Here is a 23,711-nt window from a genome sequence, read left to right on the forward strand (position 1 = left end):
TCTTGGCGACAGTTTTGTTTCTTCATGTCCAACCTACATACATAAACACCTCGTGTTTCTCTTTCCTGTTGTGCGGCCAGGATGTAAGCAGAGCGTGGAAGGGGGAGGGAAGACGTCCCTTCCTTGTTCCCCATTTAGGACAAAAGCGCTCAGTCTTGGCCGCTAAGTGTGGTGCTTGCAGTAGGTTTTCTGTCCGTGCCTTTGCAGGCGGTTCCCAGTTTGTAGGCAGTATTTATCACAAGGGGCTGGTGTTTCTTAGCAGATGCTTTTCTGCGTCTCTGAAGATGGTCAACTGGTTTGCGGACAGTGAATACACTCTGAGCGTGGGACTCTTGTGTCCGCTCACACACCACGTGGCTCTGTGGTGTTCTGGCCGTGTCAGCCTGGTCTGGCTGTCCAGGGTAGCACTGGCCTCATAAAGTAAGCTGGGAACTTCTCCCTCGTCTTCTGTTTTCTGGAAAAGCCTGTGTAGAGTGGGTGTTAACTTCCTCTGTAAACACTGAGTGGAATTTGCCAGCAGGAGGCTTGGTGGCCTGGAGTGTTGGCCATGGGAAGGCCTTTCCCTTGTCTTTGCGTTCAGGGCTCAATTGCATGGCACCTGATTTCTTCCCGTCCACCCTGTTGGGGCTTTGCTCCACGTTTTCTCTGTCTCAGCAGCTTTACTGAGCTGGGATCCCCACAACGGACAGGAGCTTCTGGTGTCCTCACTCTTGTAGAGCATTACGTTGTCTGAAGAAACTCTGTGTCTCTTAGCTGTCACATGCTTGCCCCCCGTGCTCTCCAGGCCTACACAGCCATTAGCCACATCATAGGACTTCATCCTTGTGATGGCCATGGATGGCTATCCTGTGGCTTTGTCAAGTGCTGTCCACCCACGTGTCTGTTGACGGACATTTGGACCGTTCGTACCTCCTGGCTGATACACGTAACGCTGCTCCGGGTGCAGGCTTCTGTGTGGCACGTACCAGGAGTGGGGTTGTGGGGTCACATGGTAGCTCTGAGTACCCTCTGGAGGACCCCACAGACTGTTTTCCCAGGAGGCCGCCATTCCCCCCATGTCCGCAGTGTCTGAGGGCTCCCACTTTCCCCGGTCTTCTCTCACACTTCTTACTGTCTCCCTTCTGTCAGCCATCAAAGAGGGTGTGAACTGGTTTTTGCATTTCCCTAATGACTGACGATGTTGAGCATTTTCACATGTGTTTATTGGCCATTTGTAGATCTTTGGAGAAATATCCACAAAGATTTTCTGCCCATTTGTAAATTGGATTCTTTGTTACGAGTTTTGAGAATTTTTCATATATTGTGGATACAAGCCCTTTATCAGATAAATGATTTGCAAATGTTTCCTCTTACTTTATGGCTTTTTCACTTTCTTGAGTTGTTTTTTGAACATTTTGTACTTTTCCTCCTTTGTTTCCCTCTAAGCTCTTATGTCTGTGACCCCCTGGAGTTAACTTTTGCGTGTGAGGCAAGGAGGGGGGGCTTGCCTTACACCTCACCACCTGTGAAGAAGACCGTCTTTCCCCCACCCACGTGACTTGGCATCATTCAGCTGCTTGAATCTGTAGATTTGTATCTTTTGACAAATTTGGGGAATTTTCAAACATTGTATCTTTTTTTCCAAACCACCTTCACTCCTTTTACCCATGCTCCTCCCCACTCCCACCTCTGGCAACCACCAAAACGTTCTCTATGAGTTTGGGTTTGATTTTGTTTTAAATTCCGCATACAAAGGAGTTCATACAGTATTTGTCTTCAACTTATTTCACTTAGCGAAATGCCCTCAAGGTCCATGCGTGTTGTCACAGATGACAAGATTTCTTTCTTTGATTTGTTTTTGGGGGTTTTTTTGTGTTTATTTATTTTTGAGAGAAGGAGGGCAGAGAGACGAGGATGGGCAGAGGATCAGAGGATAGGAAGCAGACTCTGTGCTGACAGCACAGAGCCTGATGCAGAGCTCAAATTCATGAACCTCGAGATCATGACCTGAGCCAAAGTGGGACGCTTAACCGACAGAGCCACCCAGGCGCCCCTCCTTCTTTGATTTCCTAATAATTTTCCATTGTATATATATTACATCTTCTTTATCCATTCATCCGTTGATGGCTACCTGGATTGTTTACGTGTCTTGGCTATTGTAAATAAATCTGCAGTAAACATAGGGGTGCATGTATCTTTTTGAATTAGTGATTTTGTTTTCTTCAGATAAATATCCAGAAGTGGAATTACTGGGTCATAAGGTAGTTCCATTGTTAACTTTCTGAGGAACCTCTGTACTGTTTTCCGGAGTGACTGCACCAGTCTGCGTTCCCACCAGCAGTGAACGAGGGCTCCCCTTTCTCTGCATCCTCGCCAACACCTGTTGCTTCCTGAGTTGTTGATTTTCGCCATTCAGACAGGTGTGAGGTGGTATCTCATTGTGGTTTTGATTTGTATTTCCCTGATGATGAGTGATATGGAGCATGTTTTCATGTGTCTGTTGGCATCTGGATGTCTTCTTTGGGGAAATATCTGTGCAGATCCTCTGCCTGTTTTTTAATTGGATTGTTTTTTGCTGAGTTGTATCAGTTCTTAATGTATTTGGAGTATGAATCCCATATATACAATTTGATATACAGTTTGCAAATATTTTCTCCCATTCCATGGCTGCCTTCTCATTGTGGTAATGGTTTCCTTCGCTGTGCAGAAACTTTTAGTTTGATAGAGCCCCACTTGTTGATTTTTGCTTTTGTTTTCTTTGCTTTTGGTGTCATTTCCAAAAAGTCACTAAGACTAACATCCAAGAGCTTGCAGCCTGTGTTTTCTTCCAGGAGTTTTATGGTTTTCAGGCCTTACATTCAAGTCTTTGTTTTGAGTTTATTTTGTGTGTGATGGAAGAATGTGGTCTGGTTTCATTCTTTTGCATGTAGCCGTCCAATTTTCCCAATGCCGTTTGTTGAAAAGACTGTCCTTTCCTCATTGTATATTTTTGGCTCCTTTGTCATAACTTAATTGACCATAGAGGTGTGGGTTTATTTTTGGGCTCTCCATTCTGTCATTGGTCTATGTGTCTGTTTTTATGACAGGACCATTGTTTTGATCATTACACTTTGTAGTATCATTTGAAATCAGGAAATGTGGCACCTCTAGCTTGGTTCTTCCTTCTCAATACTGTTTTGGCTCTTCGTGGTCTTGTAGTTCCATATAAATTTTAGGATTGGTTGCTCTATTTCTGTGAAAAATGCCACTGGTATTTCTATAGGGATTGAATTAAATTTGTAGGTGGCTTTGGGCAGTTTGGGCATTTTAATATTTATGTTGCCAATCCATGAGCATGGTATATCTATTTGTGTCATAATCAGTTTCTTTCATCAGAATGTCCTCAGTTTCCAGAGGACAGGTCTCTCACCCCTTCTTTTATATTTATTTCTGCAGACAGTGTCTCTTACTTCAGACATTTATTAAGCCCCACCCCCTCTTTCTGGGTCTCCAGCGGCACCAACGTCAGACACGTTGTTAGACCCCACATTTCCTGAGGCTTTGTTCATGGTGACCTTCAGTCTCTATTTCATGAGATTTGGGGTGATCCCAAGGTCACTGATTCTTTCCTCTCTGCCCTGTTCCACTATACAGACCTCCATTCAGGGTTTTCCCCCAATTTCCTTTACTTTTCAGTTCTAAACTTCCACTTAGTTCTCTTTATGTCTCCTGTGTCTTTGCTGAGAGCTTTTATTTTTTTCACGCATGCCAGGCATGTTCGTAATTTCATCAAAGTGTTTTCCTGACATCTTTTGTGATGTCTTTGTGAGGTGATTCTAACGTGTGTCATCGTGGTGCTGACTGCCGATTGCTTTCTCTCACTCCATGAGGTTTTCCCAGGTGTTGGTGTAACATTCCACTGGTTTTCAAATGACATTGGGATGTTTTGAGCATTGTGTTGTGAGACTCCGATCTTACTTAAATCTTCTGTGAGGCTCACCTCCTAGGCATCTTGGGTGGGGGTCGGGAAGGGCCACGGTGTTTTCTGTGGGCTGGCTGCAGCAGGGTGACAGTTGTCTAATAGTGTCTTGGTCCTCTGGCTTTCCTGCCTGTGCCTGCTGGTGTTAGTTTATTTATTTTGAGAGACAAGAGACCATGCAAGCAAGGGAGGAGCAGAGAGTGAAAGAGAGAGAGGATCCCAAGCACGCTCTGCACTGCCAACACAGAGCCCAGCGAGGGACTCGAACCCATGAACCGTCAGATCATACCTGAGCCAAAACCAAGAAGGCTGACACTTACTCAACTGAGCCACCCAGGCACCCCCTGCTGGTGTTGCCAAGCAACCTGCTCCAGCACCCAGCCCAGGGTATAGGAGGAGACGTCCTGGGACCTGTCATTGAGTCACTCCTCAGGCCCTATGGTCCCTGGCTAGTCTGACTTCTGTCTACCTTCAGAGTTTTATGTTTACTCTACAGATAATGTCCTGGGGCTTCCGTTGTCCTTGGTAGGAAGAATAGGGAAAGGTTCACCTCCTTCATCTTCCAGAAGTGCAAGTCCCTATGAGAACATTTCTTTTAAGTATAAATTCCGTTTCTTTAGTATACATAAGACTCTTCAGGTCTGTTTGTTCTTGAGTGAGCTATGGTAATTTCTTTCATGTAAGTCGTACAATTACAATTTGTGTCCTTAGAGTTTGTGATGTTCTGTTATTAGCATCTGTCCTGGAATCCCTTATCTCATTCCTGATATTGATGATTCGTGTCTTTCCTCTTTCTGTTTTCAATTGCTGTGGCTGTAGATTGGTTGTTGTTTCCAAAGGGACAGCTTTGGCTTCATTGCATTTTCTGTATTTTCCTGTTTTTCTAGTTCATTGATTTCTGCTCTTTGTTGTTCCTTTCCTTCTATTTGCTTTGGATTTAATGTAGCCTCTCTTCCTGGTTTCTTAAATCACCGGGGTGAAACCCTTCTTCTCTGCAATAGAAACATTTAATAACATTCCGATTTAAGAATCACGTTACACAAAAACGGTACAGGTAGGCCTTGGGTGTGTCAGACTTCTTGTGACAGAAAGCTAAGCATCCTGGTTGCACCTGCCTGAGGCCGGATCCAGGGGAGAGTGTCCTAGGATGGCGGTGTCTGAAAACTACCCTCCCAGGAAGCTGGGCCCGTGTAGCCCAGAAGATAGAAGGCCCAGGAAGCATGAAGGCTCCCTTCCTGTGAGCGAATGATTCACACAGCAAGAGTGTGACAGCAGAGTCGGCACCATGGGTGCTAACAACCAGAAATCAGGTCTCGGTGGAATGACAGGAAGAACTTCAGCAACCAGCTCTGTTCCAGCTGGGGACCAGCCGCAGGGCTGAGGGAGACAGGGCTCCAGCCAGGGCTGACCTCAGGGTCTCTGGCTCTCACACCAGCAGTTCCAGTCAGTGGGGTCTTCCCACTGGTGCCCTCACGATGTCTTTAAAGACATCGCTAATGAGGGGCGCCTGGGTGGCGCAGTCGGTTAAGCGTCCGACTTCAGCCAGGTCACGATTTTGCGCTCCGTGAGTTCGAGCCCCGCGTCGGGCTCTGGGCTGATGGCTCAGAGCCTGGAGCCTGTTTCCGATTCTGTGTCTCCCTCTCTCTCTGCCCCTCCCCCGTTCATGCTCTGTCTCTCTCTGTCCCAAAAATAAATAAACGTTGAAAAAAAAAAAACTTAAAAAAAAAAAAAAAAAAAAGACATCGCTAATGCAACAAGACCAGACATGAAAATTTCCATCCCTAGATCAATGGGGAGCTGGTTACATAATATATGGTGTACCCACATGTGTGTCATATGGCTTACGTGAATTAACGCATGAAAATTAATATACATGAAATGCTCAGAATAGTGCCTAGCCCACGAATAAGCACTGACCTAAGTTACCAAAGTGATTAATACCACGCAGTGAAACTGTTTCAACTGTTTCATACACTGTTGAAATGACCTACAAGATCTGTTACGTGCAGAAAGGTATTGTGTGTAAACACCTATCTCCCTACGTCTGTGTGCGTGCACACCCACAGAGCACACCGTCTCCACACACACGTGTGTGTGCCCACATCCGTATGTGCTTAAAGACACAGAAGCTGGTAACTGGCGGACATTGGGGTGGGGGGCAGCCGAGGGCCTGAGGTCTTAACCTTCCAGAGCAGTTTCCTTTCTGTGAGGCACTAGAGACGGCACGCATGCTGTGATCACTAACTCACCAGTCCCTGTGCTCATTTCCCAGGCGAGGAGACTGTGTGTGTCCATGAGAACTGTCATCAGTTAACATCCTCATCGGTTTCTATTTCTCATCTCTTTAGCTAGTGTGATAAAGGAGAGTACGTGAAAGCAACGTGTGATAAATGATGCCCAGTCTTCTGTAAGAGCTTCAGTTTAGCAAGGGTTTTCTTTAATCTCTTCACTGATTCTGATGCCACAGTTGATGGCGTGCATGGGGTCGATAAGATCTGTAGCAGGAGAAGTGGCTGCCGTCCTGGCCCTTGTCTCGCTAAGAACGTGCCTCAGGTTCAACCTTCTAAAATTCTCTCCTGAGGAAGCCTTCGGGAGCTAAATATTTTTCTGTGTGTGTCAAAACCATGTTGGCACAAGAGTGGGAAATAAGCTATATGCCTGACGATAGAAGCCTTTGCATAACTTTTGGCAGAGCCATAGGAGGCAGTGCCGTATAAGTGTTAGAACATCTGATGTCTTAGAGAAAGAGTCCCCGTGCAGTGAGAGGAAGCACAGGGCACTCGTTTGTGCTGGCAGGAGCATGGGGCACAGACACGCATGCTCACACTTTTGAAGAGCAGTTTACTGCTGTTCGGAAATGTCCACAGTGCTCGCCCTGTGCCTCAGTTCTCCCTGCTGGGAGAATTCGCACATGAAGTCCATGTTGCTGGACCAACCCTGTGTAAGAATGTGTCCAGCAACAGCGGATTGACCACAGGCCACCAACATAGACAAATGCCAGTGCCTCGGAAAACCGAGGAGGTGGGGAGCCTTCCAGATGAAGGGAGACAAGACTGGCACAGGGTGATGTGCTGGATTGGACGCTGGACCAGGGGCAGAAAGGTGGGTCATCAGGCACAGTGTGTGTGGACACCGTGGGTCAGGTTACGTATTTGGGACATGGAACTGCTCAGGCTAGTGAGGGCATGTCCCTGTTTTAGGAAATGGGGATTCTACAACTCAACCCTGAGTGCTTCAGGAGGAAAAGTGGGGGTTACGGTATAGTTAGGGTTAGTTATTATAGGCTGTTAGAGAATAGCATTCAGAATTTTATTTTTTTTTTTAATTTTTTTTTTTTTCAACGTTTATTTATTTTTGGGACAGAGAGAGACAGAGCATGAACGGGGGAGGGGCAGAGAGAGAGGGAGACACAGAATCGGAAACAGGCTCCAGGCTCTGAGCCATCAGCCCAGAGCCCGACGCGGGGCTCGAACTCACGGAGCGCAAAATCGTGACCTGGCTGAAGTCGGACGCTTAACCGACTGCGCCACCCAGGCGCCCCTCAGAATTTTAAACATAGGTTACATGTGTACATGTACAAAGAAAAACATCAAGATATTTCCACTGGCTGGTGGAAAGGTACACAACTTTGTTTAACTTTTCATTTTTTTATACTGTTTTCCAAACTCTGTATATTGAACATGTATGAATTTTGTTCATAGAATAAGAAACAACAAAAAATTTTTTTAAAGACCTAGGGGCACCTGGGGGGCTCAGTCAGTTGAGTGTCTGACTTCGGCTCAGGTCATGATCTCACAGCTTGTGAGTTTGAGCTCCAGGTTGGGCTCTGTGCTGACAACTCGGAGCCTGGATCCTGCTTCGGATTCTGTATCTCCCTCTCTCTCTGCCCCTCCCCCGCTCCCTTGCGCACGCATGCTCCCTCTCTCTCTCTCTCTCTCAGAAATGAGTAAACATTAAAAAAATAATGATGTAAATTTACAAATAAATAAATAAGTAACCCTAAACAGGTACTTGGGGACCTGGTGGGGCTGGTGCAGCTGGGTGGCCGCCAGCTGGTGGCGCTCTGCCCACCCTGTCTGGGTGTCCCTTGCAGATCGGCTTCACCACAGACCCGCGCATGGCCCGCTCCTCACCCTACCCCACTGACGTGGCCCGCGTCGTGAATGCCCCCATTTTCCACGTGAACGCGGACGACCCAGAGGCCGTCATGTACGTGTGCAAGGTGGCAGCCGAGTGGAGGAGCACATTCCACAAGGACGTGGTGGTGGACCTGGTGAGCCACCCCCGTCTGCGCCAGGGAGAGAAAGGCCAGGCTCCCTGGCGCAGGTTCGCCTTGCCGCCCCTCCCCAGAGCTCTCAAGGCTCCAGTCTGGGTGAGCCATGCCCGGGAAAGAAAGTAGCTGGGGTCTCATCCCAGGGTGTCCCCAGGTCGCTCTTGTTCCATCTCCTGTGACAGAGCAACTCTGGTGTGAAGGAGACATAGACCCTAATTCTAGAGGAGGTGCACTGAGGCATCACACAGGAGTTGGGGGCAGGTGCTTGTGTGTCTCTGACGCTGGCATCTTGGGCTGTGTCCAGGTGTGCTACCGGCGCAATGGCCACAACGAGATGGACGAGCCCATGTTCACGCAGCCGCTCATGTACAAGCAGATCCGCAAGCAGAAGCCAGTGCTTCAGAAGTACGCGGAGTTGCTGGTGTCCCAGGGCGTGGTCAACCAGCCTGAGTACGAGGTGAGTATGAGGTGCGGCCGGCCGGAGGCCCCAAGTGAGAGCGTGCGCAATATTTACAACTGTCACTTCTTGACTGTCCTGCAGCTGCAGGGAGCTCACAAAAGAGGTGGGTCCTGAGAGCCCGGGGGCGGGTGGGGGCAGGTAAAGGGCCTGTTGTGGATCTGGTCACTCCTGACAGGTTAAGAGAGGCCCGTGCCCATGCTCAGGGCACAGAGGCAGGAAGGGCTGGCCTTGGTGGCCCTGTGGAGGTCAGGGTTGGCGATGGGGTGGCGCTGCAGGCCTCCCCTCTCCCAGTGGTGCTAGGAGTCATATGAACTGGGCCAGTTTGCAAGGAAGCCAGTGGGGTAGGGGTGGGGGCTCCCCAGACTTGGAGAAGAAGGTGCTGGGCATAGAAAAGGACGGCAGCTCCTCACTGGCCTCTGAGTGGTTGTGCACACGGGGACCCTGGAGCCTGTTGCGCAGCACCCCCAACAGCTGTGCTGTGCCCCGCCCTCCAGGAGGAGATCTCCAAGTATGACAAGATCTGCGAGGAGGCCTTCACCAGGTCCAAGGACGAGAAGATCCTGCACATCAAGCACTGGCTGGACTCCCCCTGGCCTGGTGAGCAGCGGGGACGTCACCATGCGCCCCTCACCCACCCCCACAGCGCCCCCAGGGCCCACAGTTTGGTTCCGGGATGGTGGTGGCTGTGCGTCAGCTGGGCCTCCCATCATAGGCTTCTTCACCCTGGACGGGCAGCCGAGGAGCATGACCTGCCCACCCACGGGCCTGACAGAGGACATTCTGACGCACATCGGGAACGTGGCCAGTTCCGTGCCCGTGGAGAACTTCACCATTCATGGAGGTGAGGAAGCCTCTGCCCCCCGGGAGGCGAGTCAGGACCCCAGGGGCTGGGCCAGAGGAGACACCACAAGCTCTCATCACGAGGGGGTGTGACGGGCAGCTGGTGAGCGTCGTCTCTACAGGGCTGAGCCGCATCCTGAAGACACGCGGGGAGCTGGTGAAGAACAGGACCGTGGACTGGGCCCTGGCGGAGTACATGGCTTTCGGCTCCCTCCTGAAGGAGGGTATCCACATCCGACTGAGCGGCCAGGATGTGGAGCGAGGCACCTTTAGGTAACTGCGTGATCTCGTGGCCCCAGTGAAGTGCAGGGGACGGAAAGGGAGGGCCCTGGCATTTATCCTGAGAAGAAAATCACTGCTGGGAAGCAGCCATGCAGTCCCGTTGTTGGCCCAGACACACCCCTTCCCTGCTCCGATGGGGGCACTTCGGCTGAGAACAGGTTACTGCCTGGGTCTCCTCGTCGGTCCAACGCCCTGCAACTCCCTCATCTACCCTGTGCTGTTCCACCCCAGCCACCGCCACCACGTGCTCCATGACCAGAACGTGGACAAGAAGACCTGCATCCCCATGAACCACCTCTGGCCCAACCAGGCTCCCTACACTGTGTGCAACAGCTCGCTGTCTGAGTACGGGGTCCTGGGTGAGTGCCACGTCCCTCAGGCCCAGCCCTTGCTGCCCCTGCCCGCCCACCTGTAGGCTCAGGTCCACTCTCCTCCTTCCTCCCTCCTCCTCCGCGCTCTGCAGGTTTCGAGCTGGGTTTTGCCATGGCCAGTCCCAACGCCCTGGTCCTCTGGGAGGCACAGTTTGGTGACTTCCACAACACAGCCCAGTGCATCATCGACCAGTTCATCTGCCCAGGACAGGCCAAGTGGGTGCGGCAGAACGGCATCGTGCTGCTGCTGCCCCACGGCATGGAGGGCATGGTGAGTCCCCGCCCTCCCTCCTGCCCAGGGTGCGGTCTGCTTCCCCCCGCCCCCCAGGGCAGGTGGTAGGTCCCACTCCACCTCTGGAGGGAAGCAGGGGTGCCAGTGCGGGTCACAGCGGCTCAAACGCCCTGCCACCTCCCTGTCCCCGCCCTGGGCCTAGGAGGACTGTCCTCACTGCCGAGGCCCCACGGGAGGAGCCGTGTGGAGCCAGGCTGTGGGCCCTGTCCTGACACAGAAGCACCCCTCCATGCTCTGGGGGCAGGAAAGGGGTCGAAATGCCAGCAGGTCGATGGAAGTTGGTGTTTTTCAGACCAGAAATGACCCAAGTCCGTTAAGGAAGAGACATTGCAAATACACCTTCTGCCTGTAACTTGTGTGTCTGGTTCCAGGGTCCAGAACATTCCTCTGCCCGGCCAGAGCGGTTCCTGCAGATGTGCAATGACGACCCGGACGTCCTACCGGTGAGTAGAGCACCCTCCCCCCACCCCCACCCCGGAGTGAGAGGCTCTGTCCTGCTGCTGTGGGTGCTGCCTCGGGGGCCTGCAAGGAGCAGCTGTGCGCAGATGGGTTCAGGCAGATGCTGTAGAGGAAAGTTCTGGCGATTTCAGGACTGACGGAGGGAGGAGGGAGGGAACAGGACACAGAACCTCAACGAGAGCGTGTGGCTGCTGCCAGAGCTCCTGGTGGGGTCCACTCGTGCGCGCACCCTGCCAGGGCAGCCATGGTACCTGAGGCAGGGCTGGGGCCTCTCCCTCATGCTGCAGAACCTGGAGGAGGCCAACTTCGACATAAACCAGCTGTACGACTGCAACTGGATCGTCGTCAACTGCTCCACGCCTGGCAACTTCTTCCATGTGCTGCGGCGGCAGATCCTCCTGCCCTTCCGGAAGCCGGTCAGTCAGGGCATCCCTGCCCAGAGGCCGGGCCTCAGGAGTCCAGGGCCTCTGCCCAGCAGGGGGATGGACCTGTGGGTGGGGGATAGTGGGTGCTACACCAGGCAGGGTCCCAGTGAGCAGGCTCCTGGGCGGGACGTTAAAGGGGAAGTGGGTGTGAAGGACCCACAGTCCACAGAGCCTGGCTGTGGGTGGGGACCCCGAGGAGAGGCTGGGGGCCCAGGGCCAGGGTGCCGGCACTCAGCGCAGCTGGGAGAGTGGATGCGGGGCTCCTGGCCACACAGTGGGCCTCCCTCTGGACCCCATGGGGCCTGACCCATCACGGGCCTGTGCTCCTCCATTCCAGCTCATCATCTTCACCCCCAAGTCCCTGCTGCGGCATCCCGAGGCCAGAACCAGCTTCGACGAGATGCTCTCAGGTGGGTGTGCGGGGGGTGGGGTGGTGACGGTCTCCTGCGGTCGTTGCACACACACCAGTGAACGCGACGGCCCAGAAGCCAGAGTTTGCGCTTGGGTGTTGTGCCCCCGCCCCCGTCTGCAGCCTTCGCCTGGGCACCCCAGGCCTCCTTCAGAGGTGGCAGAGCAAGTCAGCTAAGATCTCCCCCACTCTGAGGAGGGGGGCCTGCCGTGAGACCCACAGAGACCCCAGGCCCCTGGGCCGGGCAGCTGCCTTCATCTTCAGTCGAGGTGAAGCCTCCCCAGTCTGTTTGAACCCCCCCAGACCCAGTGGCTACCACCCTGCTGCTGTGCCTGGGTCACCCGGTAGGGGCCCTGCACACAGGTGCAGCCGTGCAGCTCATGTCCTCCTGTGTCTGGCCATTTGTGCTCCCGTCCTGCCCCGCAGACGTCACAGAGCAGGTGCCGGGACCGTTTCCACCGTGTGGCTGTTGACCTACCCTGTCTGGGCGGTCCGCTCGAGTGGACTGTTCATCCTTTGGTGCACATGGTGTTGCTCCCACGTTCGAGCAGTTGAGAGTGACACTTCCGTGGACGTGGGTGTACAGACGCCTCTTCTGGAGTCTGCTTTCCACTCACTCGGGTGCATCCCTGAGGCGGGGACCCACGTAATTCTGTTCGTGGGATTTTGAGGAACTGTTGTCCATGGCGGCCATGCCATCTCACGTTCAGCCCGCCAGAGCTCATCTCTACACTTGTGTGACAGTGATGCTGAGCCCCCTCACGCACGTCTGCTGGCTATCTGGGTGTCCGCTTTGGACAAGCATCTGTGCGTGGTTTCACCTGAGTTTGAGTTAGGCTGTTTGCCTTGTTGAATTGTGGTTCTTGGTGTGTGGAGGTTACTAATCCAGCATCAGGTATGTCACTACAGAATAGCAATAAGCCTGACCCCCCAGGACACGCGTCTTCGTTCACTTGTGTCTTCAGTGCTTTTCAGCAGCACCTTACAGTTTTTATCCCAAGTCCTCACCGTCTCCGGTTATCCTGTTGATGCTGGTGCACATGGGCTTTCTTGTTCGTGTTTGGATTAGTCGTTGTTAGTCTGCAGAAATGCAACTGAGCACTGAGTATGGACGTTTTTATCCTGCAACTTTGCTGGGTTGGTTTATTCTAATCTCTAGGGTTTTGGCCATCTACACACCGATTGTTTTACCTTTTCCTTTTCCAGTTCAGAGGCCTCTCATTTTCCTTTCTCCCCTCACTGGTCTGGCTGAGACTTCCAGCATGAGGTTGGGCAGGAGTGGTGGCCGTGGGCGTCCCTGTCTTCTTCCTGATCTTAGAGGAAGAGCTCTGTCACCCCCAAGTCTGGTGCTCGTGGTGGGCTTTTTGTTTCTGGCCTATATTCCACAGGCAAAGTTCCTGTAGCACGATTGTGCATGTGTCATGTGTGTATCACTAAGTGAGACCCTTTTCTGGATGCCCCTTCCAGAGGGCAGTCTGGTTCTCCTGGCCGGGCCAGCGCTGGAAAGCTGAGTATGTGTTCCAGCTGTGCGGAAGGTTCGGTGTTTGTACCTCGTGGGGAATCTGAGCCGAGTGAGCAGAGTTCGTTGCCCTCCTGTTGGGAGGAAGGAACCGGTGTTGCTTGCTGTCTGGGGCTGGCCTTGCCTACTATGCACTGCACACGATGTGCTTCTCAAGGCTCTCTGGGTCCGGAGCGATTCCAGGGCCCCCTCCCCCAGGCTGGTGCTCGTTCAGAGCTGGTGTTCGGAGCTGGTGTTCTCGCGTGGCTGCCCCGGGGGCCCGGCTCCTGCACGAGCAGCAGCAGCGGGCCCTGGGTGCCCTCAGCCAGGTCCTGAGAGGACCCCCGGCCGTGGGGATTCTCTTGTAGGAACCCACTTCCAGCGGGTGATCCCAGAAGACGGCCTGGCGGCTCAGAACCCAGCAAACGTCCGGAGACTTCTCTTCTGCACCGGCAAGGTGTACTATGACCTCACCCGCGAGCGGAAGGCCCGGGGCATGGCCGAGCAGGTGGCCATCACCAGGATTGAACAGGTGGGGGCAGATGGCACTGCGGTGAGGGCCAGCATCCCTCCTTGCCCGAGGCCCCATCCCCTCTGACGGGAACCCCTCATTCTGCAGTTGTCCCCGTTCCCCTTCGACCTGCTGCTGCAGGAGGTGCGCAAGTACCCCAATGCTGAGCTGGCCTGGTGCCAGGAGGAGCACAAGAACCAGGGCTACTACGACTACGTGAAGCCGCGGCTGCGCACCACCATCAGCCGTGCCAAGCCAGTGTGGTGAGCAGGGGCTGGGGGCGGCCCTGGGAACTGGCTGCCTTGGGGGCAATGGGGGCGGGGCCTGGGAGCTGGCTCAGCGGGGGCTGAGGCTCTGGGTTCACTGTGCCCCCACGGTACCCTGCCTCCCCCCCGTAGGTACGCTGGCCGGGATCCAGCCGCGGCTCCGGCCACTGGCAACAAGAAGACCCACCTGACAGAGCTGCAGCGCCTCCTGGACACGGCCTTCGACCTGGACGCCTTCAAGAACTTCTCGTAGACGCTGCCCAGGCCGCCTGAGCCGCCACCCTCCACGCCACGGCTGCCCCTCGCTTCTCCACTAAAGAATAGTGCCTCAGCGCTGTCCGCACCTCTGCTGTCCACCGCACCGCACACCCTGTCCCGCTTAACGTTAGGCTGCTATACCCCCAGTGCTTGGCCACCCCCCAGGCCAGATGCCCCCAGGCGCCGCGACTTCTGTCCGGCTGAGCATCCCGCGTGGAGAGGGGCCCTTGCGGGTGTCCCAGGAGGGTCTGCCGTGCCCCGGCCCTCTCGCACTGCAGGCCCAGCCTCACATCACCCACCCCAACCCCCAGAGCGGCGGGAGAGGGCAGGCTCCACTGGGGCCCCCACTGCGTGGTGAACCGAGGCGCTGGGTGGGGCTGCGGGCGGGAGGTGGCCTGCATCTGGCCTGGCACAGAGAAGGCGGGTCCGCTCTCTACGGCATCCACTTCTGGCCCTCGAGAGGGGCCTGGGCCACTCGTGGGGCCCGTGCACACTGCACCCACCTGAGGCCAGGCCACAGGATGCGGGGCTCAGGACCAGGCCAGGGCGTGGCCACTGCCTGCCCCCCCACACACACACCCGCCCCCTCAGCCCACCCTCGTGTCCCGCTTCTCCCGACGCCAACGCTGTGGAGACGGAAGCGGTCTTGTCTGGGCCGTGCCGTAGCCGGTCAGGGGGTACAGGAGGTCCGGGGCCAGGGGCGGCTCCCCTCACCCATCACAGGGACAAATCTGATTTATTTATTTTGGTTAAAAAAACAAAAACAAAAACAACTTTGCATTGCATTTGGCTTGACCCATAAACGAAGTTACCCTCAGGCCGTCTGTGTGTGATTCTGTTACCCACACCCCCCCCCCACCCCCATCCTGCCGCGGAAGCAGCCTCTCACTGCATGGCCCTGTGTCACAGGTACAGATTGTGCCCGGTGGTCCCTCCTTAGACCCCGGGCTGGTCGGCCTGCTCCCCGACGAGTTTGTGCCCCTGGACAACCTCTGCAGGGGAACCAGCCACGCGTGCAGAACCCCCGGGGCCTGGTGTCCCCTCTTGACAAGAGCCCCACCATCTTGGGCTCACAGCACACCATCCTCTGCCTCCTGGGGGGTCAGCAGGTTCCAGCACTGAGCGAGCTCAGGGAAAGACCTGAGTGTGGACACGGGCTAACAGCCACCCCATCTTCTAGGACACACTTGGGTCCCTTGTTCTTGAAGCCTCTTGGAATCTCTTCATGTTGTCCCGTGTGCTCCCTGTGGCTTGGCTGTGGGTCCTCCAGCCCTGATGTGACTGGCCACACACAGGCGGAGCTGGGTGTGGGGTCAGGACAACAGGACCAGCAGGGTGCTGCATCTGATGGAGTCCGCAGGGTGGATCAGGGTTAAAGGAGGCAAAAAAATGAGAGGCAGGAGCCCCTTCCCTTCCCTGGGGTCCCCTCTCCACTTGCTGCAGCCTGGGAGGCCTGCGGTGAAGGAATGTCGCCTCTCGATGCCACCACCTTGTGGTTGGCGCGTAGAGCGAGAGCCGCTGGGGGGCGCTTTGACGAGGCGCTGCTTAGACCTCGCTGAGCAGCTGTCTGCTCACCCTTCGGTCGCCCCTACCTCTGCGCGAAAGAGCATCCTGCCTGCTCCGACAGGGCTTTGGGGAGGGCGAGTGTGAGCATGCACCTGCTGAGGGGTGTTTCTGGACAGAGAGGCCCTTCGGACACCCGCACCAGCTTGAAACCTTGCTGTGCTGGGGGGCCTGGACCCGAGGGGGCTGCAGCCCCAGGACAGGTGACCTGGGCAAGGAGGAGGTTGGGGGGGGGGTGGCCCAGGTGCAGCTGACGCCTGATCCATCTTAGGCAGGTATGGGGTGAGGTGCCCACCCAACTTCTCCAGTGGAAATAGAGGGAATTGGAATCAATGTGGAACCTATTTCTGCCCTAAATTAGGTGGGGCAGTGAGCTCCGCCCTCCCCCACCCCCCACCGTCAGCTAGTATTCAGTTGGGCCCAGACCCAGCAGAACGATAGAAAACGGTCTGGGGCCACACTGCCCACACCCCCACCTCAAGCTCCCACTGTCCCTTCAGAGCCCATGTCACATAACCCCCCATCTCCCAGCCCTGACGACTTCATCACCTCAGGGTCCTTTTCTTTTTCTTTTCTTTCTTTTAATGTTTATTTACTTTTGAGAAAGCAAAAGACAGTGTGAGCGGGAAAGGAGAACGAGAGGGAGACACAGAATCAGAAGCAGGCTCCAGGCTCCGAGCTGTCAGCACAGAGCCTCACGCGGGGCTCAAACCCACAAATCACGAGATCATGACCTGAGCTGAAGTTGGACGCTCAACTGACTGAGCCCCCCAGGCGCCCCAACAGGGCCCTTTTCTTAATTGAGAGGTAATTGATACATGCCGTTATAGTCCAGGTGTACGACGTGGTTCCATGTTACTAGCATCTGTACCATACATATTTACAAATAGTTTTTCTTACGACGAGAACTTTTCAAACTTACTCCCTTAGAAACTTTCAAATACGCATTAACTACAACCACTGTGCTGCGCGCTGTACCCCAGAGCTTGCTCACGGTGTAAGGAAATGTGTCCCTTGTGACCCCCTGTGCCCAGGGCCCCCCTTTCACTGCCCCAGCCTGTTAGCCCCTGTGTGCCTGGGATAACCACCCGGCCTCAAGCCCTCCCTCTCCCCGTCCCCCCGTCTGCTGGGGTCAGATGGGCAGGCAGAGGCCCCGTCTCCCCAGCCCAGGGTCCCCCTGCCTTTGGTGGCCCTTGGCTTGGACACACGGCCCCAGGGTGTTCCTGCCGTCTCCCTGGTCGGCTGTGGCCACCTGAGGGAGTCTCTAGGGCTGTGCTCTCCCCTCCGCGCTGGGACCTTCTTCACCTTGGGAACGAGGGGGTTCAGATTTCCTGCTGCCTCCTTGGCTCCAGATCACGATTAGCCTTAAGAACGGGGTTTGGCAGCCCCAAATAGGGACATTTATTTCTTCCTTTCCAATAGACATGGTTTTTATTCCCTTTTCTTGCCTTGTCACACAGGCCGGAGTCACGTCACCATGCTGGACGAGGGCCGTGACGGCAGATGGCTTGCTTTGCTTTCAGTCAGGGAGAAAGAGCTCAGTCTTTCAGCATTAAGTATGATGTTAGCCGCAGGTGCTTTGTAGACTACTTTATCTGGTTAGGAAGTTCCCCTCTGTTTTTATTTTTCTGGGAGTTTTTATCCTAAATGGTGTTGAATTCTGTCAAATGCTTTACCGACAGTGATGGTCACAATCATGTGACCTTCATTAGTCTTTTCCTTCATTAGTCTGTCATGTTGGTTGGTTTTTGAACATTGAACTGTCCTTGGATCCCTGGATGAACCTCTGCTTGGTCACAATGTGTGATGTCTTTTATACATTGATAATATTTTGTTACAGACGCTCTTCCATGAGGATTCTATTCTCTATGCAGCTATCAATCTATAGCTTCTTTGAGTGCGTTCTGCATTCTTTACCAGTCTTGCTAGGGATTGGCCAACATTATTGATCTTTTCGAGAAACCAGATTTTTGTTTCATTAATTTTCTCTACTTAGCTTTTCTGTTTCTGATTCACTGATTTATAGTCTTTATTATTTATTCCTCTACTTGCTTTGGGTTTATCTTGCTCTTCTTTTTCTAGGTTCTTGGGTGAGAGTGTAGGTTATTAAATTGAGACTTTTCTTCATCTCTAATTAATGCATTTACTTCCATAGATTTCCCTGTCAGCACTGCTGTTAGCTGTGGCTCACAAATTCTGATATGTTTTATTTTTTCATTTTCATTGAATTTGGTACATTGAAAAAGTTTTCCCTTGAGACTCCCTCTCTAAAACATGTGTTGCTTCCTGTTCTCTTTCTGTTATTGATTGCGTTGATTCCATTGTCCCTAGAGAAAGGCACTCTATATGACTTCAGTTGTGTCAAATTCACTGAGATTTGTTTTATGGCCCATGATATGGTCCATCTTGGTGTGTGTTCCATTGGCACTTGGAAAGAATGTGCATTAGGTGAAGTGTCTCGTCAATGTCTATTAGATCCTGTTGGTTGATGGTTGTTGACTCCTTCTACATCATGATGGATTTTCTCTCTAGTTTTCCATAGTTGTTGAGAGAGAGATGGTGAAATCTTCAAGTACAGCTGTGGTTTCTCATTTTCTTCTTTCGTTCTTAGTTTTTTGTTCACTTATTTTGTAGCTTTGTTGTTTGGTACATGGACATTTAGGATTGCTGTGTCTTCTTGGTAGATTGGCTCTTTTTTCATTATGACTCCATTAATTCTCTCTACTCTGAAGTCTACTTTATCTGATGATAATAGAGCCACCTCTGCTTTTCTTTGCTTAATATCTCCAGGTATATGCATATCTTTATCTTTTTCCATTCTTTTACTTATAAGTTATTTTTTAAGTGAGAGTCTGGTAGACAGCATGTAATATTTATCCATTCTTCCAATCTTTATCTTTTAATTGGTATATTCAGACCATTTACATTTAGTGTAATTGTTACTATGTCAGAGCTTAAGTATGCCATGTTATTTTTAATTTCTGTTTGTTCTTCCTGTTTTTAATTTCTATCCTTTTTTTCTTGCCTTTCTGTGAACTACCATGTTTTTTATAATTCCATTTTTATTTATCTGTGGTGTTTTTGACCACTGGTATTTGTCTATGGTATAGCTTCTTAGTGGTTGCTGTAGGTATGACATAATGTGTATGTTACTTGTCACAGTCTATTGGAGTCATCATTTTAACAGTTCAAGTAAAGTGCAGAAAATGTATTTCCAGGGGTGCCTGGGTGGCTAGTCGGTTGAGCGTCCGACTTCAGCTCAGGTCATGATCTCACAGTTTGTGGGTTCGAGCCCCACGTCGAGCTCTGTGCTGACAGCTCAGAGCCTGGAGCCTGCTTTGGATTCTGTGTCTTCCTCTCTCTCTCTCTCTGTCCCTCCCCCACTTGTGCTCTATCTCTCTCAAAAATAAATTAAAATGGTAAAAAAAATTTTTTTAGAAAATGTAGTTCCCTGTACATCCCTTTACCCTTTCCACTTAAAATATAATCACCCTAAATATTTCCTTTTTGTACATTTAGAACCACATCAGACAGTGTTATAAGTTCTGCTTCAACCACCAAACACAATTTAGAAGACCCAGTTCTATTTTACTTAAAACCATGGTTTGCTGTCTATGTTGTTTTTTTCCTTTCTGATGGTCAGACGTGCTTTCTTTTATCATTTCCCTTCTGTTTAGAGAACGTGTTTCAGCTATTCTTTTAGGGTAGGTCTGCTACTGACAAATCTCTTACTTTCCCTACATCTGAGAATGTATTGGCTGCCTCTTCATTCCTTGAGGATATTTTTGCTGTTTTTGCAGTTCTTTTCTTTTAGTGTTTGGAAATGTGTCACTTCCTTCTGGCTTCCCTGGTTTCCAATGAGAAATCCTGTCACATTAATTGTCCTGCTGCATGGAACAGTGTTTCTCAGTCTTTAGTTTTTAGAAGTTTGCTTATGATATGTCTCGGCATAGGTCTCTTTGGGTTTATCCACTCTAGGACTTGCTCACCTTCTTGAAGCTGTATGTGTTTGCCTTTCGTCATATTTGGAGTGTTTTCAGACACTATTTCTTTAGGTGCTCTTCCAGCTGCCCTCTTTCTCCTCTCCTTCCAGGACACTGATAAAAACAAACGTTAGATCCTTTGTTCTTGTCCCACAAGTCCCTGAGCTCGGTTTTGTTTCGTTTTTCCCATCAGTTTCTCTCTGTTGTTCAGACTGGGTTCATTTCTGTTGTTCTTCCTTCCAGCTGTGCCATCCTCTGCCCTCTCCATTCTGCCGGCAGGCCCACCCATTGAGTTTTTAAATTTCAGTTATGGTGTTTGTACTTGTAAATTTTCCACTTGGCTCTTCTTCATACTTTCTATTTATTGAGGCTGTTTCTTAAATTTGTTCTAAGAGTGTTCATAAGTGCGTGTTGAAGCATGTTCGACAGCGTCTTTAAAATCTCTGTCAGATAATTCTAACATTTCTTTCACTTTGGCGTTAGCATCTATTGTCTTCTTAAATATGAAGTTCATGAGACCGAGCCCCACATCAGGCTCTCTATCAGTGCAGAGCCCACTTTAGATCCTCTGCTCCCCTCTCTCTCTGCCCCTCCCCTGCTCACGGTCTCCCTCTCTCTCTCTCTGAAAAGTAAATAAACACCAGGGCGCCTGGGTAGCTCAGTTGGTTAAGCATCTGACTTCAGCTCAGGTCATGTCATGATCTCATGGTTTGTGAGTTCCAGCTCTGCATCAAGCTGACAGTGTGGATCCTGCTTGAGATTCTCTCTGTCTCCCTCTCTCTCTGCCCCCCGCCCCCGCCCTGCTCATTCTCTAAATAAATAAATAACTAAATATTTTTAATTTTTTTTATGTTTTTTTTATTTATTTTTGAGACAGAGAGAGACAGAGCATGAGCAGGGGAGGGGCAGAGAGAGGGAGACACAGAATCCGAAGCAGGCTCCAGGCTCCAAGCTGTCAGCACAGAGCCCGACATGGGGCTTGAACTCATAGACCGTAAGATCATGACCTGAGCCGAAGTCGGACGCTTAACTGACTGAGCCACCCAGGCGCCCCAGTAAGTGAATATTTTTTAAAAAAAGAGACATAAATGTAAGAGCTAAAGTTATCAACTGTTAGAAGAAAACGTTAGTATAAACCTTTGTGACCCTGAATTAGGCAATGGGTTTTTTATATATGATACAAAAAGCATAAATAACAAATATATATTAGACATCATTTTAAAAATTGTAAGTCAATAGACACCATCAAGAAAGTAAAAAGGCAACTCAGAGTGAAAGAAAATATTTACACATCATCTATCTGATAAAGGACTTGTGTCTAGAATATATAAAGTATTCCTACAACTCGATAAGGCAACTAATTAAAGTATAGAAATAGGTAATGGGCACATTAAAGATGTTCAAAACATCATTAGTCATCAGGGAAACGCAAGTCAAAACCACAGCCAACCACCTGGCTGGCACCGTTGGAAGAGCTTGTGACTCTTGGTCTCAGAGGTCATGAGTTTAAGCCCCATATTGGGCATAGAGGTTACTTTAAAAAAACACACACACACACAATGAGGGGCGCCTGGGTGGCTCAGTCGGTTGAGCGTCCAGCTTCAGCTTAGTTCATGAGCTCATGGTCTGAGTTTGAGCCCTGCATCGGGCTCTGTGCTGACAGCTCAGAGCCTGGAGCCTGTTTCAGATTCTGTGTCTCCCTCTCTCTCTGTTCCTCCCCCACTCGTGCTCTCTCTGTCTGTCTCTCTCTCTCTCTCTCTCTCTCTCTCTCAAAAATAAATAAAACATTTTAAAAAATTACAAAGAAAAAAAACACAATGAGATGCCACTTCACATTCACTAGTATGACTATAGTGAGTAAGACACAGGATGTGGAAAAACTGGACCCCTCGTGCACTGGTGGGAACGTAAGATACTGTGGAAGACAATCCAGTGGCACCTCAAGTGCTAAACCTAGAGTTCTCGTATGACCCACAACATGTCCACACAGAAACGTGTATATGCATTACTCATAATAGCCAAAAGGCAGAAACAATCCAAATGCCCCTTAACTGATGGGTACAAAGGCCTGTCCATCCACGTGACAAGCAGTCCTCGGCCTCAAACAGGAGTGCGGTCTTGCAACAGCGCGGCCGAACCCAGGAACGGTAAGTGAGGCGGCCAGATAGGAAAGACCGCGTGCCATGTGATACCATAGGTAGGAAATGTCCAGAGCAGTCAAATTCAAGGGGACAGAAAGTAGACGGCTGGTTGCCAGGGGCTGGGGGAGGCTTGGGGTGTGAGCGCCCGGGAGCGGGATTTCTCCCCGGAGGATGCAGATGTCCTCAACTTGTGCCGATGGCGGCACTATTCCGAATACACATAGTGCCACCAAATTGTATACTTCAAGCGGCTGAACAGTATCTCCACTAAAATGATGTTGAGAACTGGGGTTTGGACGGTGGTGGCTGTGGGAGAGGACCTGCCAGAGGAGTGGGATCAGTGGGCCTGGGGCAGGATCCGGAGTACCACCTGTGCACATGCCGAGGCCGGAATCAAAAAGAGACAGACGAGGGTGGCAGGAGATTCGTGAAACACAAAGCTCCAGGGCCACACGTGTCACCGCAGAGGGCAGCCCTGAGGACTGAGCCCAGGCTGGCCACTGCCCGGGGACGGTGGGGGACAGCAAGTCTGGAGAAAGTGGGGTGGCTGCAGGGAGACAGGTCCCCGAGGGCTGGCAGTCCCTGGTTTTTGGTGGGAGGCGCTGAGGGACCTGATGCAGGGGAGGAGACAGAGGAAGCGGGCCCCGCAGACACCCTAACAGAGGACCACAAACCAGGGGCCCCAAATCACAGCAGTTCATTCTCCCCAGTCTGGAGGCCGAAGTCTGAAATCAGAGTGTGCGGGGCCACACTCCCTCTGGGGCTCTGGGGTAGCACCCTTCCGGGCACCTCCAACTTCCTTGACTGCTGGCCGCATACCTCCCGTCTCTGCCCATGGCTGCATCGCCGTTTGTGGGTCTGTCTCTAAAGTCGCCTTGTCTCTCCCTGACCCTCTCAGGACCACCTGGCTAATCCTTTCCCAGTCCCTGGTTACACCTCTTGTCCTAGGAAGTGATGTCCACAAACTCTGGGGACGAGGACATGGACATGTCTTTGGGGACCACTAATCTGCCCACTGCAAGCAGCAACCTCCAGGGAAGAGAGGACTGGGTCAGTAGCAGGTGCAGCTGGACAGGGACGCGGGTTGTGTCCCCTGTTAGTTCGATTAGCTCCTGAAATCCCGAGCAGGCCCTCTGGAGAGCGTGCAGGAAGCTGGGGACAGTGGTCTATGTCTGGCAGAGCTGGGTGAATTGACCAAGAACAGGTACACTGTAGACAATGGTGGGGAAGGAAAACAGGCAGAGGGGGCGGGTGCCAGGCTGCATGTGCGAATGGAGACAGGTTTGAAGAGCCCAGGAGCAGACGCTTCGGGAGGATGTGGATGCCACCAGAGGTGCTACCTTGGTGGGGGTGCGTCCTGTGTCACAGGCTCTTGGAGGACACAGTGTGGACACTGCCTTCTCTCCACTGCCCACCCGCCCCCACTGAGGCTCAGGGCTGGAGTGTTGCCCTGTGGGCGTGGGAGCCTCCGTGGCCGGCAGAGACAGGGACGCAGCTGACTTTTGTCCTCACCTTCCAGATGTCCACCCCTTGCCGGACCCCAAGGGTCAGGGGCTTGGGAAGCAAACAGTAACAGTGAGAGTCTTGCTGGTCATGGGTCACAGGAGCCCCCAGGAGACCCTGCCTGTGCCAACGGGGCAGCCCCCGCTGAGACACAGGAACGCTGGGGCAGGTAGGTGGAGGCGGAGGCGGGTGACCCCAGGGACCCAGGAGAAGGCGGAGTCAGGCCCAGCTCTGGGTAGG

At 52.1% G+C, this 23,711-nt stretch overlaps 1 protein-coding gene across 5 annotated transcripts in view; it reads left to right on the forward strand.

Annotated features, from left to right (window-relative positions):
* OGDH (oxoglutarate dehydrogenase) overlaps positions 1-15,098 on the forward strand; it is a 66,667-nt gene extending 51,569 nt beyond the window's left edge. For all 5 annotated transcript variants that reach the window (XM_045494167.1, XM_045494169.1, XM_045494165.1 and 2 more), the window contains 13 exons: positions 8,031-8,210; positions 8,515-8,667; positions 9,165-9,267; positions 9,383-9,511; positions 9,633-9,783; positions 10,024-10,151; positions 10,256-10,434; positions 10,827-10,898; positions 11,202-11,330; positions 11,677-11,749; positions 13,615-13,778; positions 13,866-14,020; positions 14,156-15,098. In XM_045494167.1, coding sequence (XP_045350123.1) covers positions 8,031-8,210; positions 8,515-8,667; positions 9,165-9,267; positions 9,383-9,511; positions 9,633-9,783; positions 10,024-10,151; positions 10,256-10,434; positions 10,827-10,898; positions 11,202-11,330; positions 11,677-11,749; positions 13,615-13,778; positions 13,866-14,020; positions 14,156-14,276 — 1,737 coding nt within the window. In that variant the 3' untranslated portion in view covers positions 14,277-15,098. The remainder of the gene's footprint in view (positions 1-8,030; positions 8,211-8,514; positions 8,668-9,164; positions 9,268-9,382; positions 9,512-9,632; positions 9,784-10,023; positions 10,152-10,255; positions 10,435-10,826; positions 10,899-11,201; positions 11,331-11,676; positions 11,750-13,614; positions 13,779-13,865; positions 14,021-14,155) is intronic.
* Positions 15,099-23,711: the final 8,613 nt, after the last annotated feature.

The sequence above is a fragment of the Leopardus geoffroyi genome, chromosome A2, assembly GCF_018350155.1.
Source record: "Leopardus geoffroyi isolate Oge1 chromosome A2, O.geoffroyi_Oge1_pat1.0, whole genome shotgun sequence".
NCBI classification, from domain to species: Eukaryota; Metazoa; Chordata; class Mammalia; order Carnivora; family Felidae; genus Leopardus; species Leopardus geoffroyi.